Below are 14,360 nucleotides of genomic sequence, written 5' to 3'. Positions count from 1 at the left end.
AAATACCTGGTAGTGCAATAGCTGGGTTGTAAGTTAATTCTAGTTTTAACTTTTTGAGGAACCTTCATACTGTTCTCTAGAGTGGATGCTCCAGTTTGCATTCCCACCAACAATGTAAGAAGGTTCTCCTTTCTCTGCATCCTTACCAACATCTGGTGTTTTTCTTTATTGTTAATTTTAGCCATTCTGACAGGAGTGAGGTGATACTGTAGTTTTGATTTCCTGAGAATGGGTGATGTCGAACATCTTTTCAGTATCTGTTAGCCATCCTTCTTTGGAAAAATATGTATTTTATGTCTTCTGCCCATTTCTTCACTGGATTATTTGTTTTATTTTGGGTGCTATTTTATAATTTCTTTATAGATTTTGGATAATAACCTTTATCAGGTATAATATTTATAAAAATCTCCTCCCATTCCGTAGGTTGTTATTTTTGTTTTGTTGATTTTATTCCTTTACTGTGAAGACACTTTTTATTCTGATAAAGTCTCAATAGTTTTTGCTTTTGTTTACCTTGCCTCCAGAGACTTTTGTAGTAAGAAGTTGCTCTGGCCAAGGTCAAGGAGGTTTCTGCCTGTGTTCTCCTCTAGGGTTTTGACAGTTTCCTGCCTCACATTTAGATCTTTCACCCATGTTGAACTTATTTGTGTGTATCGTATAAGAAAGTGGTCCGGTTTCATTCTTCTGCATGTTCCCCTCAGTTTAGACCATGCTGCCCTCTTAGGTCTACCACCTCCACCCCAGGTTCTTTCCAAACCTTTCTCTCCATTTATCCTCTAATTGTTCTTTGCTTATTGTCTATCAGACTTGTCAACAGCTATTCACAGTAATGGGGGAAAAACTCTCTTCTTAATAGGAAAGATATTTTCTGATATTTTTGATTTGTTGCCTCTATCAGTGACCTTGAATGTTGCTCTTCTTTTTCTCAAGCACCCTTTGTTCTCATTTTCAGTTTTCAGCACAAATTCTGATGTGTTTCAGTAGCTTTTTTCCTCTATTAGATGTAATTTGTATTTGGTTGGTTGGTTTTCTTTGTCTTCCAATTATAATGAAAGTGCCATTTATAACCTTATTTTCTTATTCCTTGTCCTGGGTGTTTGGTATAAAATTAAAAATTAAAAGTAGAAAGAATAGGGGTCCCTGGGTGGCCAAGTCAGTTAAGCATGACCTGACTTTGGCTCAGGTCATGATCTCACAGATCATGAGTTGGAGCCCCACATCAGGCTCTGTGCTGACAGCTCAGAACCTGGAGTGTGCTTCAAAATCTGTGTGTCCTTCTCTCTTTCTCTGACCCTCTCCCACTTGCGTTCTCTCTCTCTCTCTCAAAAATATAATCATTTTTTAAAAAGTAGAAAGAATAAGGACTCTTGGGTGGCTCAGTTGGTTAAGCGACTTTGGCTGTGGTCATGACCTCATGGTTTGTGAGTTTAAGCCCCTCTTTGGGCTCTGTGCTGACAGTTCAGAGCCTAGAGTCTGCTTTGGATTCTATGTCTCCCTCTCTCTCTCTCTGCCCCTCCCCATTCATTCTCTGTCTCAAAAGGAAACATTAAAAAAATTAAAGAAAAAAGGTAGAAAGAAAAAAATCAGAAAATTAACTAAAGCTGTATACCAGCAGCCATTTCCCTATTTATATTAGAAAACTTACTCTGCTTCTGTGAAGAAGGAGCTGATTAAAGTTAATGCCACAAAAGATTTTCTGTTGGGGAACTCTTGCAGAGCTCCAGATGGTACATGATGGTGACTGGGAGAGAGAAGTGGTGAAGGTGACGATAATATATTGATGAATATACATACACATACACCCACACACACTCATATATATATATATATATATATACACACACACACACATAACTTAAAGAATTTTTTTTCTCAGTACACTATTAGTTAACATTTATATCTCCCATTTTGTCTATGAATTCTCTTTTCCACTATTTGGTTATTAGCAAACTAATAACTAATATCATAAGGCATGAACAAAATGCATGTAGGATCAAAGTTTTTTTTTCTTCTTTCCTCTAAATTATTCTATCTCAAATAAAAATCTATTTTTTTTTATGGTTCCTTGATCACAAAATGATTTTGTACTATTTGTGCTTTTCCTTAGGAAAGAAAGTTTAATGTTATACAACTTCTAAACCCAGATACATTTTTATATTGTTGTAATAAGGTTGTATTCATGAATATCATATACATAATACATATTTTATTATATATCGTACAAATATATGTATTTATATATTAAATATATTTACTTATATTTTATATTTATATTTTATATAAACATGATCATTATATATTTATATTTATTATACATGCTTTAATTTTATGTTATATAAATATATAAAATATAATAAATTTTACTTATGGTTATATTTATTTATTTATATTATAAAATGATATAGTATATAAAACAGTATAAATTTATATACATACCATGTAATTTTATAATAAACAAATATATATTTACTCTATAATTATATAGTATATATAGTGAATGACATATTCCATAATTTGTATATGTCATATGTTTATGAATATATAAATATAATAAATATTATAATTACAATTAATTATATAAATATAATATAATAATATATTATATATAATTTCAGCAGTATTACAAGTCACAAGGAATCAATCATAATTTGAATAAGAGTACCTTATAGGTTTAACATTTTATCATTTCATTTTGATTAATAAATATATACAAAAACAAGCTTGTTTTGTTTTGTTTTGTTTAGAAAATTAAAGATAGGGTAAGTTTCACTTTGTGCTCCATGCCTTCCTCCTTTAATGGAAACCTAAAGTTTTGATATTAATGATGGCATGCATCAAGTATTTTGTCCCTGATATTCATTGACCAGGTTTGGCTAAGTATGTGTAAGTGTTCCATTTCATCTATTTTTCTCATATATTTTCATTTGGATTATAATGTAATTTTATATACACACACAATTATAGATATACTATATATATATAAAATACTATATATATTTCATTTTACACATTTTTCATTTTATTTTCATTTGACATTTAACATCATCACTTTGATAGTAGTTTCTGAATATTGGTCAAGTATTTGATTATATATTGAACTAATATATTTCCATAAAACAAAATAGCTCAGAAGAAGGAAGAGAAAACAAGTCAGTTGTTTTCCAGCATAAATAATTTTAATATTCAAATATATCAATTAAAAATGAACAAAATATACAAAGAGTTAAAGCAACATTTAATAAATTACAAATAACAAATAACTTCAACTCAAAAACAAATATTAAAACAATTATTTTTACAAATTACATTAAGGGTTAAAAATAATAAAATGTAATTTGTTCATTATAAATTGACATGAGTAACTTTCAAAAATATCACAGAGGAGCATTTATTGTACTACATACATAAGATTGGCAAGCTATATTAATTGAAATTATATATAATATATATATAATATGAAATATACATATTATATGAAATATATAATTGTCATATATTTTTCGTAGCTAATTCTATTTTGGAAATCTGTAAAGTAAATAAGTCTACTAAGTGTAAGTAAATGCATGTTTTTTGCAATATTATCAACTATATTAATAAACTCTAACCAATTCAATTACATGTAACAAAATAATTGTTAACTAACATTAGTCACATGAAAATGTATGCAGTCTTTGAAATTAAGATAATTTTTTTCTTTATTATATATTTTTAATCTGTTGTCATAGGAAAATTTAAACCAAAAACAAGATTTGGTGTATATAGTATCTACAGTATAGTAATGTTTCTATAGAAACATTGAAAAAAGTAAAAAAGAAAAAATTGATATTTATTTTAAGAAATTATGATAATATAATTTGATGACCACCAATTTAATATTTATATCAATTACAAATAATAAATATGGAATTTTCATTAAAGTACTGATGACAAATGAAAAATGTGGGGATTAAAGTACGTCTTTTAGCATTACCAATTTTTTTCTCCTAGTACACTCAGCAGTTAACAGTGATCATATCTGAATGATGATACTACAAATAAATGTTATTTTAAAAGTTTATATATGATATTATTTTTCAAATATTATATACTAAAATGTAACGTGTTCAAAGTAAACATTTTTAACAAAAATGATAAATGGTAGCTGGCTATAAACAGCATTAAAATATCAAAAATTAAAAGTCAACATTTGGTTTTTGTTTGTCTGGGAAGCTCTTCATCTCTCCTTTTCTGAATGATTCTGGTGATCCATAATTCTTCTTTCTCTCTTTTCTTCAACTTCATTATTTTGATGGACTAACCGATTTCCCTAAGTCTATTCTTGTGTTGTACAATTCTTTCTCTTGTTCAACTTAATTATTTTCCATTTTGTCTTCTATATCACTAAATCTTCTTCTAGTCTGTGTTCATTGCACCAAGTATATTTCCAAATTCATTTTTTTTGCATTATTCATGTCTGATTGATTTTTTTAACTCTCTTCTCTTTGTGGTAAGGGTCTCCCTGATGCCTTCTATTCTTTTCTCAAGTGCAGTGAGTATCTTTATGATTGTTGACTTAAATTCTCCAGCAGTCATGCTACTTATACCTGTTAGATCTCTGGCCATGGCTTTACCTTGTTCTTTCATTTGGGATGAATTCTTCCACCTTGACATTTTATTTAAATCTCCGCCTCCTTTGTGTTAGAAAAGCCAGTTATGGGGGTACCTGGTGGCTCAGTCAACTCTTGGTTTTGGCTCAGGTCATGATCTCATGGTTTCTGAGATTTAGTCCCACATCAGGCTCCACACTGACAGAACAAACCCTGCTTGGGATTCTTCCTCTCCTTCTCTTTCTGCCTCCCCCTGCTTGCATTTTCTCTCCTTCTAAAAAATAAATATAAATAAACTTTAAAAATGTATTTAAAAAAAAAGAAAAGAAGGAAAAGACAGTATGTCTTTTCCTCCTGAAATAATTGCTTTATGAAGAAGAGTTCATGTAATGTCCAGGGCTTGGTGTTTCAAGAAGTGTCTCCACTGTGTGCTGCATGCACTATTCTTTTGTAGTTTTGCTGCTTTATCCTTCAAGCCAGTCATCTGCAAAGGCTCTCCTTGCTTGTTGTGGTCATTGTTTGGCCCCTAGCCTGAAAGTGGTGAGTTTTAACGAGGTGTACTCTGGTCTTGTGAAATGAGACCTGGCACTACTTCCACTAGAACCAAGATCCTGAAAAACTCTGTTCAGGAGATGTGGTATGGGCAGGTGTTTGTGATGGTCTTCTAGTGGAGGGGTCCACTGTTCTGGGACTGAGGGAAGTTTGACTGAGAAGAGCACTCCTGTCAGAACACAAGCGTGTTGGTCTTGGAGTAAGCAAGTTGTGCATCCACTGCTTCCCCCAGATGGTTCTGTGTTTATGTTGAGGGGCAGGGAAAGAAAATGGTGCCAGCCAGCTCCATTGTTCCTGGAGAGGTGTCCCCCTGAATGTTGCCTTTCAGAAACAGTCTCTGAGAAAAGCAAGAAATCTCCCTCCATTTATCTTAGACATTCTTTAGATTGCTGTTTCCATGTTATCTACCCCCAGGTGTTTTGCTTCCCTTCTTTCAGAAGCAGCACAGTGCCCTCCTGGTTCTATCCTACACAAGTTCATGGACTTTTAAAACTCCAGGCTTTAAGCCCCACTTGTTGCAAAAATTCAGGAAATCATCCCCACTTGTTTTCCTAGCCAATGGCCTTGGTAAAATGTTGTCCTTGTGCTTTCCTCTCTCTCTCTCTCTCTCTCTCTCTCTCTCTCTCTCTCTCTCTCATCTTAGCAATCAGGGATCCTTCCCCTCCTCAACACCCATGATACATATCTCCCCTAAACCATGTCTCCACACTTCATACCTTCTTCAATGTGGCCTCTTCTCTCCCTTTAGTTGTGGAAGTCATCTAGTTGTGTTCCTGGGACAGGACAACTCCAGGGTCCTCTTACTTCACTGATACCTTCCCTTATTCAATATTTGTTTTATAAGAAGAAAACATGTGAAGTTTTTGTTTAATTGGAAGTGCCTACAGAGGAGACTACTTCTCTAACTCATCCCTAAGTACTTGAAAAGTAAGCAACAATAATCAATAAACTAAAAAAAAAAACTGGAAAGGGGATAAGAAGAGAAGGAGGTGGGAAATAAAGAGAATCTATGGAAGAATGTCTGTATGTAAGATTATTGTCTGGTCATTTAAAAAATTTATTTTAGAGACACAGAGAGAGGGAGAATGAGAATGAGAGAGATCAGGAGATAGGAAGAAGAGAACAGAGAGACAAAATCTTAAGTAGGGCTCAATTCCATGACCCTGGAATCATCTCCAGAGCCAAAATCAAGAATTGGGCACTCAACTGATTGACCCACCCACGTGCGCCTGTTCTCTGGTCATTTAGTTAAAAATGTCAGTAGTTCAAATTCTGTGTGAAGATAATTCCAATGTTTAAAACAATGAATGCCCCATCAGGTTAATGGTAATTTGATTGTCATATGTCTTCTGAAGACCATCTTTTTTCAGCAGTTCCTTTTTGACATACCATTTCAAAATCTTTTTTATGTCTGAGATGTGCCATCACTAGCATCGACTAACCTATATTCTCTCCAAAGACAGGTAAATGTTAATTTTCTTGATGCTTCCTTCATACTATCTGCCATTGTTTAATTAAAAAAAAATTATGGCAGAATCTTTTAGGAGGATCAAGCCAAAATTGATAGAATAGAGTCTTACAAATAAACATCGTAAGTTTACAAAGACCTTTGGGTGAGAACAAGAGTGAGGGGCAGATACCATTCTCTTGGATTATGGATGTAAACAAGAGAGAGCATTGTGATAGTGTTTGAATTGGTGTTGCTCCATTTGAAAGAGTGAAATGTGCTCAAGAAAACAGAAGGAAGAGACAGTTTTCTGTCGAAGAATAGACATTGAGAAAAATGCGATCAGCTTTTACAATATGGCTGAATGCTGTAAAAGGAGGACAATCATATAAGAAACACCACAGTTTACCAATGTTCATCTTACTATCTTCTTTCTCCAGAATATTAATCCTATAAATTGACATCTGCAGGACGATGGAGGAAAGCAGCAACAGCTCTGAAAAGGGTTTTCTTCTCCTGGGATTTGCAGATGAACCCTGGCTTGAAAGGATCCTTTTCATCATAATTTTGCTTTTGTACATCTTTAACATTCTGGGGAACACTACCATTATTTTAGTATCTTGTTTAGTCCCCAAACTCCACACGCCAATGTACTTTTTCCTCAGCAATCTGTCTTGTGTGGACATCTGCTTTACCACCAGTGTTGCCCCACAGTTGCTAGTTACCATGAATAAGAAAGAGAAAAGTGTGAGCTATGGGGGATGCGTGGCCCAGCTGTATGTGGCCATGGGGTTGGGTTCCTCTGAATGTATTCTCCTGGCGGTCATGGCTTATGATCGTTATGCTGCTGTCTGCCAGCCTCTGCAATATACAACCATTATGCATCCTCAGCTCTGTGCATCCCTAGCCAGCATAGCATGGCTCAGTGGACTGATCACCTCCTTAATCCAGTGCTCCCTTACTGTGCAGCTACCCCTTTGTGGACATCGCAAACTGGACCACATTTTCTGTGAGGTTCCTGTGCTCATCAAACTGGCCTGTGTGGACACAACTTTCAATGAAGTAGAACTCTTTGTGGCTAGTGTGATTTTTCTAGTTGTCCCAGTGTCACTCATCTTAGTCTCCTATGGCTTTATAACAAAAGCTGTGCTGAGGATAAAATCAGCAGCAGGGCGCTGGAAGGTTTTTGGGACTTGTTCATCCCACCTGATTGTGGTCATCATTTTCTATGGCACCATCATTTTTATGTACCTTCAGCCAGCCAAAAGTCGGTCAAAAAAACAGGGTAAGTTTGTCTCTCTTTTCTACACCATAGTCACCCCAGTCTTAAACCCCATTATCTATACTCTGAGAAACAAAGATGTGAAAGGGGCCTGGAGAACACTGGTAATGAGAAATGGTCTTACTCAGAAAATATATGACTTGTATGTATAACATAAATTTGCTACACTTAGCTCATGGATTATTTGTTCTAAGTGCTGTTTTTTTCTTTTCTTTTTTTTTTTTAACAATTCCATGAGAAGTAGCAAAAGAAACAAAATTCTATAAGAAGCTAATATAAGTCCAGTCACAGTAGTGTTTTATTCTCCCCAAACCTTTGCACAAATCCAAGATCCTATGCTCTAGCTACAGAAAGATCTTTGCTCTTCTTTAGCCATACCATCAACTTTCATGCATAAATTATTTCACTCTGGAGTACATGTTTATCTGGTAAACCTCTACTTCTTTCTAAAGACTCAACTGAAATGTTACCTGCACTTCTCAGCTTTCTTGAAATATAATTAATCTCACACTTTCTGAAAAATTAATTGTGTCATAATATATATTCCCATAAAACATAAAATATAATTGGGGTGCCTGGGTGTCTCAGTCAGTTAAGAGTCTGACTCTTGATTTCAGCTCAGGTAATGATCTCTCGATTCGTGAGATCAAGCCATGCATCAGGCTCTGCAGTGACAGTGTGGAGCCTGCTTGGAATTCTCTGTCCCTACCTCTCTGCCCCTCCTCTGCTTGTGTTCTCTCTCTCTTTCTCTAAAAATAAATAAATAAACTTAAAAAAATATAAAACACTTTATTTCTACATTTTCACACATATTGTGTACATATAAACACTTTATATATATGTCACATGTACATATTATATGTATAAATAACTTAAAAGTAATATATAATATACAACCATTTCTCCACTAGTTTAATCCAGAGAATGGACAAATTTCATTATATTGGCTTATTTATATTATGAAAACATAAAAATAATTCAGAATTGTAATACATTGATTAATTTGTAATGTAAATTATGACTTTATTATTAAAGTAATGAAATGAGTAAGCTTGTATTAAGTTGATCAATTCATGTATTATTTATATTTATTCCCCTTCTCTTTAAATGATTTAGAAATTGAGAGAAAGTGAAAGAAAGTGTGTATCATTCTTTATACCTCTGTCCAAAGAGAGTGAAATTCATCAATTTGTAAATTACAAGCATTTTAACAGAAATGTGCAGGCATAGAAAAATTGATTTAATCTACAGTCTTACTTTTACTTTCATTTTTTATTATGACACCCACAAGGAAAAAATAAGCACTAAAACATCAGCAAAAACAAAAAAAGTATAATTAATACAGAATCTGTGTGGGCTTTCATGTGATTTAAACTTATTACTTTTATTTTATTATTTTATTTATTTTATTTTGTTATTTATTGTTTTTTTTTAAACAGAGAGAGTGAGCAGGGGAGAGGGTTAGAGGGAGGGACAGAATCTTAAGCAGGCTACACACTCAGCATGGAGCCTGACACAAGGTTTGATCTCATGACCCTGGGATCATGACCTGAGCTGAAAACAAGAGTGAGACCCTCAACCAACTGAGTCACAGAGGCACCCCCTTTTATTAATTGTTTTTAAAATTATTTATATTTAAACTTATAAGAAAAAAATAAAATTGAGTTTTATTTAAAATTCATCTTTGTGTCAGAATATTGTTTTCAGTCTACAAGAGCTAAAGAGAAATTCTAAACCTGTCTTTACTGCCAAAGACTACCTTGAGAACAAAAAATAAGAAAGAAAAACATCAGGAAAATATTCTGAAAAATTAGTAATACCTCTCCAAAAATACCTTGTGCAATTTATACCCCTTAAACATCTTGATAGCAACTGCATAAATGCATTTTTAATTTGTGAGAAAGAAGAGGAATAAAAGACTGGTTTAATTTGCCTCCCAGAATTTTCACATATGTGTAACACACTCACTAATCGGAGGACAAGTTGGAAACATAATGGGACATGTTAAGGAACACAAGCTTTCATTTATAGTATGCAAGATGAGAAGAATTTATACAGGGAAACTCACATTCACAGAAGTGTTACTTCTTTATACCCATAAAAACATAATATAGGAAAGAAATACACGAGTTATGATGTTAAATCTATTTAAATGAAATTGGAATCCATGACACAGAAAAGATTATATTTAATAAAACGAACAGAAAAAAAATTAAAAGAAAACTTGATTTAAATAAAGACACACAAAATTTCCAAAGAAATACTAACAAAAAGGCAAAGATAAGTTTAAAACATCCTTAAGGGTATTTGGATAATAATTTCCATTAAAAATTAAATTACTACTATACACAACAAATTATTGCTAACAAAGTTGACAAGAAGAGTATAGATATATTAAAATAAAGAGGATAAATATACTATACTATACAAGATATAAAAGACAAATCCTGCAAAAATAAACCAGGAAATAGTATAGGAGGAACAACAAGCACATGGAAAGCACGTTTACTAAAAGGACTCAATGAAAATGAAAACACATTTGAAAAAATCTAGTTACTATTTTTTTTTAATTTAATGCCAAGTTTTCCTATGATGATATGCATATATTGCTCTTGCTATCATATTACACGTACAATTCCATACCATTGTTTTTATTTATAGTATTGTGAGCTTTTTAATTGTTATTGAATATCCACAATTTATTAAATATTTTCCTTACAATTGAATATCCACAATTTATTAAATATTTTCCTTACAATAGGAAGGTGTACATTTTTTCTTTAATTAATACTTGCATTTAGCATACTTGCACAAGTTTATTTATTTATGTTTTTAAAATATTTTTTAATGTTTATTTATTTTTGAGAGAGTGACAGAGCTCAAGCAGGGGAGGGGCAAAGAGTGAGGGAGACACAGAATCTGAAGCTCCAGACTCTGGGTTCCAAGCTATCAGCACAGAGCGCTATATGGGGCTGGAACTCACAAACCTGAACCAAAATTGGAGTCTTAACCGACTGACCTCCCAGGTGTCTCACACACTTGCACGATTTTAGACTATGTTTACTATTATATATTTATAAAATAACATTTTTAGAAATACAATAGGTAAACCAAAAACGGGGATACATAACTAAATTTACACATACCATCAATTAGCTTTCTAAAATCATTTTCCAGGAGTGGTGGCTCAGTCTGTTAAGTGTCCAGCTATTGATTTGGGCTTGGGTTATGAGTTCACAGTTCATGAGATCAAGCCCCATGTTGGGCTTCACAGACTTTGTGGAGCCTGCTTGGGATTCTCTCTCTCCCTCTCTCCTTAACCATCCCCTGCTGATGTGAACTCTCTCTCACTTTTTCAATTTAATTAATTAATTAATTAGTGAATTGAAAAATTAATTAATTTTCCATGTTATTCTTACAAGAAAATGGCAGTCTTGCCTATCTATATAGTCATTCAATATTGTAATTTGAAAGTATACAATGAAAATGGGGTAATGTATGTATGGTTGTACCACTCCTCCAAAAACCATTAAATGACAGAAATGTGTTTTTTTAAATAATAAGAGCACAAGAAAATGATACCTTTTGTCAGAAATATTGAAAAATTCAAGACAAAGAAAAAACATATAGAATATCTTAGAAAATAAAAATTGAGGGAATCCATACCACAAAACCTAGCCCAAATGGTAAGTAAAAGAAATGGAAAAGCTTTGAATTTTTAAGTTCATTGACTCTGATCACTAATACAGGAATTACAAAGAGGTTGATTCAGGAATTTTTCTAGAGGAGCTGAAGATAATGATTCTTATTCTACATATGTGCCAAGAAAAGTTATTCAATTCCAACAATGAAAAATAAAGAAAATAAATCACAATAATGTTCAGCAAATAAAAGTTAGTCTTTCCTATATATGGTATGGGGAGTCTCACAAAGCAGATGCTTTATTCTTTGAAATCTCATGTATAAAAATTGATTTCTATTACATAGAAATATCAAATTTTACCACATTTTTATTGCAAGAGAAACAAATTTTCATAATTTTTGAAGATACCATCTTGTAACTTATATTATGCTTTTATACTTCTATTTCTTTTCATATGTGATGTGTCTTTACATATGTGATGTGTGTATACTTTAAATAAATATGTTTGTATTCCTAGCTAACAAGGTATTTCGTATGGATATTGGTTTTGATATGTATGTAAATCCTGTTAGATTTTTTATATATTCTATAAAACTTTCATAGAACAATTAATAAAATGTCCTATTGTATTTTATATACTTAATGTTAATCATGATTATATGCCTGAGACACTTTCATATCTTCTAACATATTCTCAAGTACAAAACCTCAATTTATAATTTATTTTATACTGTGCGAACATAGCTTCAAGTTTTCAATCTCATTCAACTATATTTAGTTATGTAATAGCATATGCAAGTGACTTCAGACTGATAAAGAAAATCATCTCAATTTTTTTAAAATACAATTTGTCAAGTTGGCTAACATTCAGTGTATACAGTGTACTCTTGGTTTTGGGGGTAGATTGCCACGATTCATCGCTTACATACAACACCCAGTGCTCATCCCAACAAGTGCCCTCCTCAATGCCCATCACCCATTTTCCTTCTCCCTTGATCCACCCCACCATCAACCCTCAGTTTGCTCTCTGTATTCAATAGTCTCTTATGGTTTGTTTCCCTCCTTCTCTGTAACTATTTTTTCCTCTTCCCTTCCCCCATGGTCTTCTGTTAAGTTTCTCAAGTTCCACATATGAGTAAAAATATATGATATGTCTCTTTCTCTGACTGACTTATTTCACTTAGCATAATACCCTCCAGTTCCATCCACATTGCTGCAAGTGACAGGATTTCATTCTCTTTCATTGCCAAGTAGAATTCTATTGTATATATAAATCACATCTTCTTTATCCATTCATCAGTTGATGGACATTTACACTTTTTCCATAATTGGTTATTGTTGAAAGCACTACTATAAACATTGGGGTACGTGTGCCTCTATGATTCAGCACTCCTGTATCCTTTGGATAAATTACTTGTACTATTATTGCTGGGTCATAGGGTAGTTCTATTTGTAATTTTTTGAGGAACCTTCACACTGTTTTCTAGAGATGCTGCACCCATTTACATTCCCACCAACAGAGCAAGAGGGTTCCATTTCTCCAAATCCACTCCAGCATCTATTGTTTCCTGAGTTGTTAATTTTAGCCACTCTGACCATTGTGAGGTGGTATCTCAGTGTGGCGTTGATTTGTATTTCCCTGATGATGAGCGACTTTGAGCATCTTTTCATGTGTCTGTTGGCTATCTGGATGTCTTGTTTGGAAAAGTGTCTATTCATGTATTCTTCCCATTCTTCATTGGATTATTTGTTTTTGGGTGTTGAGTTTGGTGAGTTATTTATAGATTTTGGACACTAACCCTTTATCCGATATGTCATTTGTAAATATCTTTTCCCATTCTGTCTGTTGCCTTTAGTTTTGTTGATTGTTTCCTTGGCAGTGCAGAGGCTTTTTATCCGGATGAGGTCCCACTAGTTCATTTTTGTTTTTAATTCCCTTGCCTTTAGAGACATGGTGGGCAAGAATTTGCTGTGGGTGAGGTCAAAGAGGTTGTTTCCTGTTTTCTCCTCTAGAGTTTTGATGGTTTCCTGTATCACATTTAGATCTTTCATCCATTTTAAATTTATTTTTGTCTATGGTGTAAGAAAGTGTTCTTATTTCATTCTTCTACATGTTGCTGTCCAGTTATCCCAGCACCATTTGCTAAAGAGACTATCTTTTTTACATTGGATACTCTTTCTTGTTTTTTCAAAGATTAATTGGTCATACATTTGTGGGTCAAATTCTGGGTTTTCTATTCTATCCAATTGGTCTATGTGTCTGTTTTTGTGCCAATACCATACTGTATTGATGACTACAGCTTTGCAGTAGAGGCTACAGTCTGGGATTGTGATGCCTCCTGCTTTGATTTTCGTTTTCAATATTAGTTTTGCTATTCAGGGTCTTTTGTGGTTTCACACAAATTTTAGGATGGTTTGTTCCAGCTTTGAGAAGAATGCCAGTGCAATTTTGATTGGTATTGCATGGAATGTGTAGATTGCTTTGGGTAGTATTGACATTTTAACAATATTTATTCTTCCACTCAATGAGCATGGAATGTTTTTCCATTTCCTTGTGTCTTGTTCAACTTCCTTCATAGGCTTTCTATAGTTTTCAGCATACAGATCTTTTACATCTTTGCTTAGGTTTATTCCTAGGTATTTTATGGTTTTGGTGCAATTGTAAATAGGGTCAATTTCTTGACTTCTCTTTCTGTTGCATCATTATTGGTGTAAATATATGCAACCAATTTCTATACCTTGATTTTGTATCCTGAGACTGCTGAATTCATGTGTCAGTTCTAGCAGCTTTGTGGTGGAGTCTTTCAGGTTTGCCATGGAGAGGATCATGTCATCTCTGAAAAGTGAAAG

The 14,360-nt window shown here is 33.3% G+C and overlaps 1 protein-coding gene across 1 annotated transcript; it reads left to right on the top strand.

The window, feature by feature from the left end:
* Positions 1 to 7,059: 7,059 nt before the first annotated feature.
* On the top strand, positions 7,060 to 8,019 carry LOC106974767 (olfactory receptor 2G6). Its single transcript, XM_015072066.1, has one exon. It carries the CDS (start codon positions 7,060 to 7,062, stop codon positions 8,017 to 8,019), a length of 960 nt encoding a protein of 319 aa, XP_014927552.1.
* The last annotated feature ends 6,341 nt before the right edge of the window (positions 8,020 to 14,360 follow it).

The sequence above is a fragment of the Acinonyx jubatus genome, chromosome A1 (genome assembly GCF_027475565.1).
Source record: "Acinonyx jubatus isolate Ajub_Pintada_27869175 chromosome A1, VMU_Ajub_asm_v1.0, whole genome shotgun sequence".
Taxonomy (NCBI): Eukaryota; Metazoa; Chordata; class Mammalia; order Carnivora; family Felidae; genus Acinonyx; species Acinonyx jubatus.
Note: the sequence above shows the minus strand (reverse complement) of the source record. Positions and strands in the feature narration are given on the sequence as shown.

Coding starts and splice junctions, on each gene's coding strand:
- LOC106974767 (XM_015072066.1), top strand. CDS start 7,060: ATGGAGGAAAGCAGCAACAGCTCTGAAAAGGGTTTTCTTCTCCTGGGA.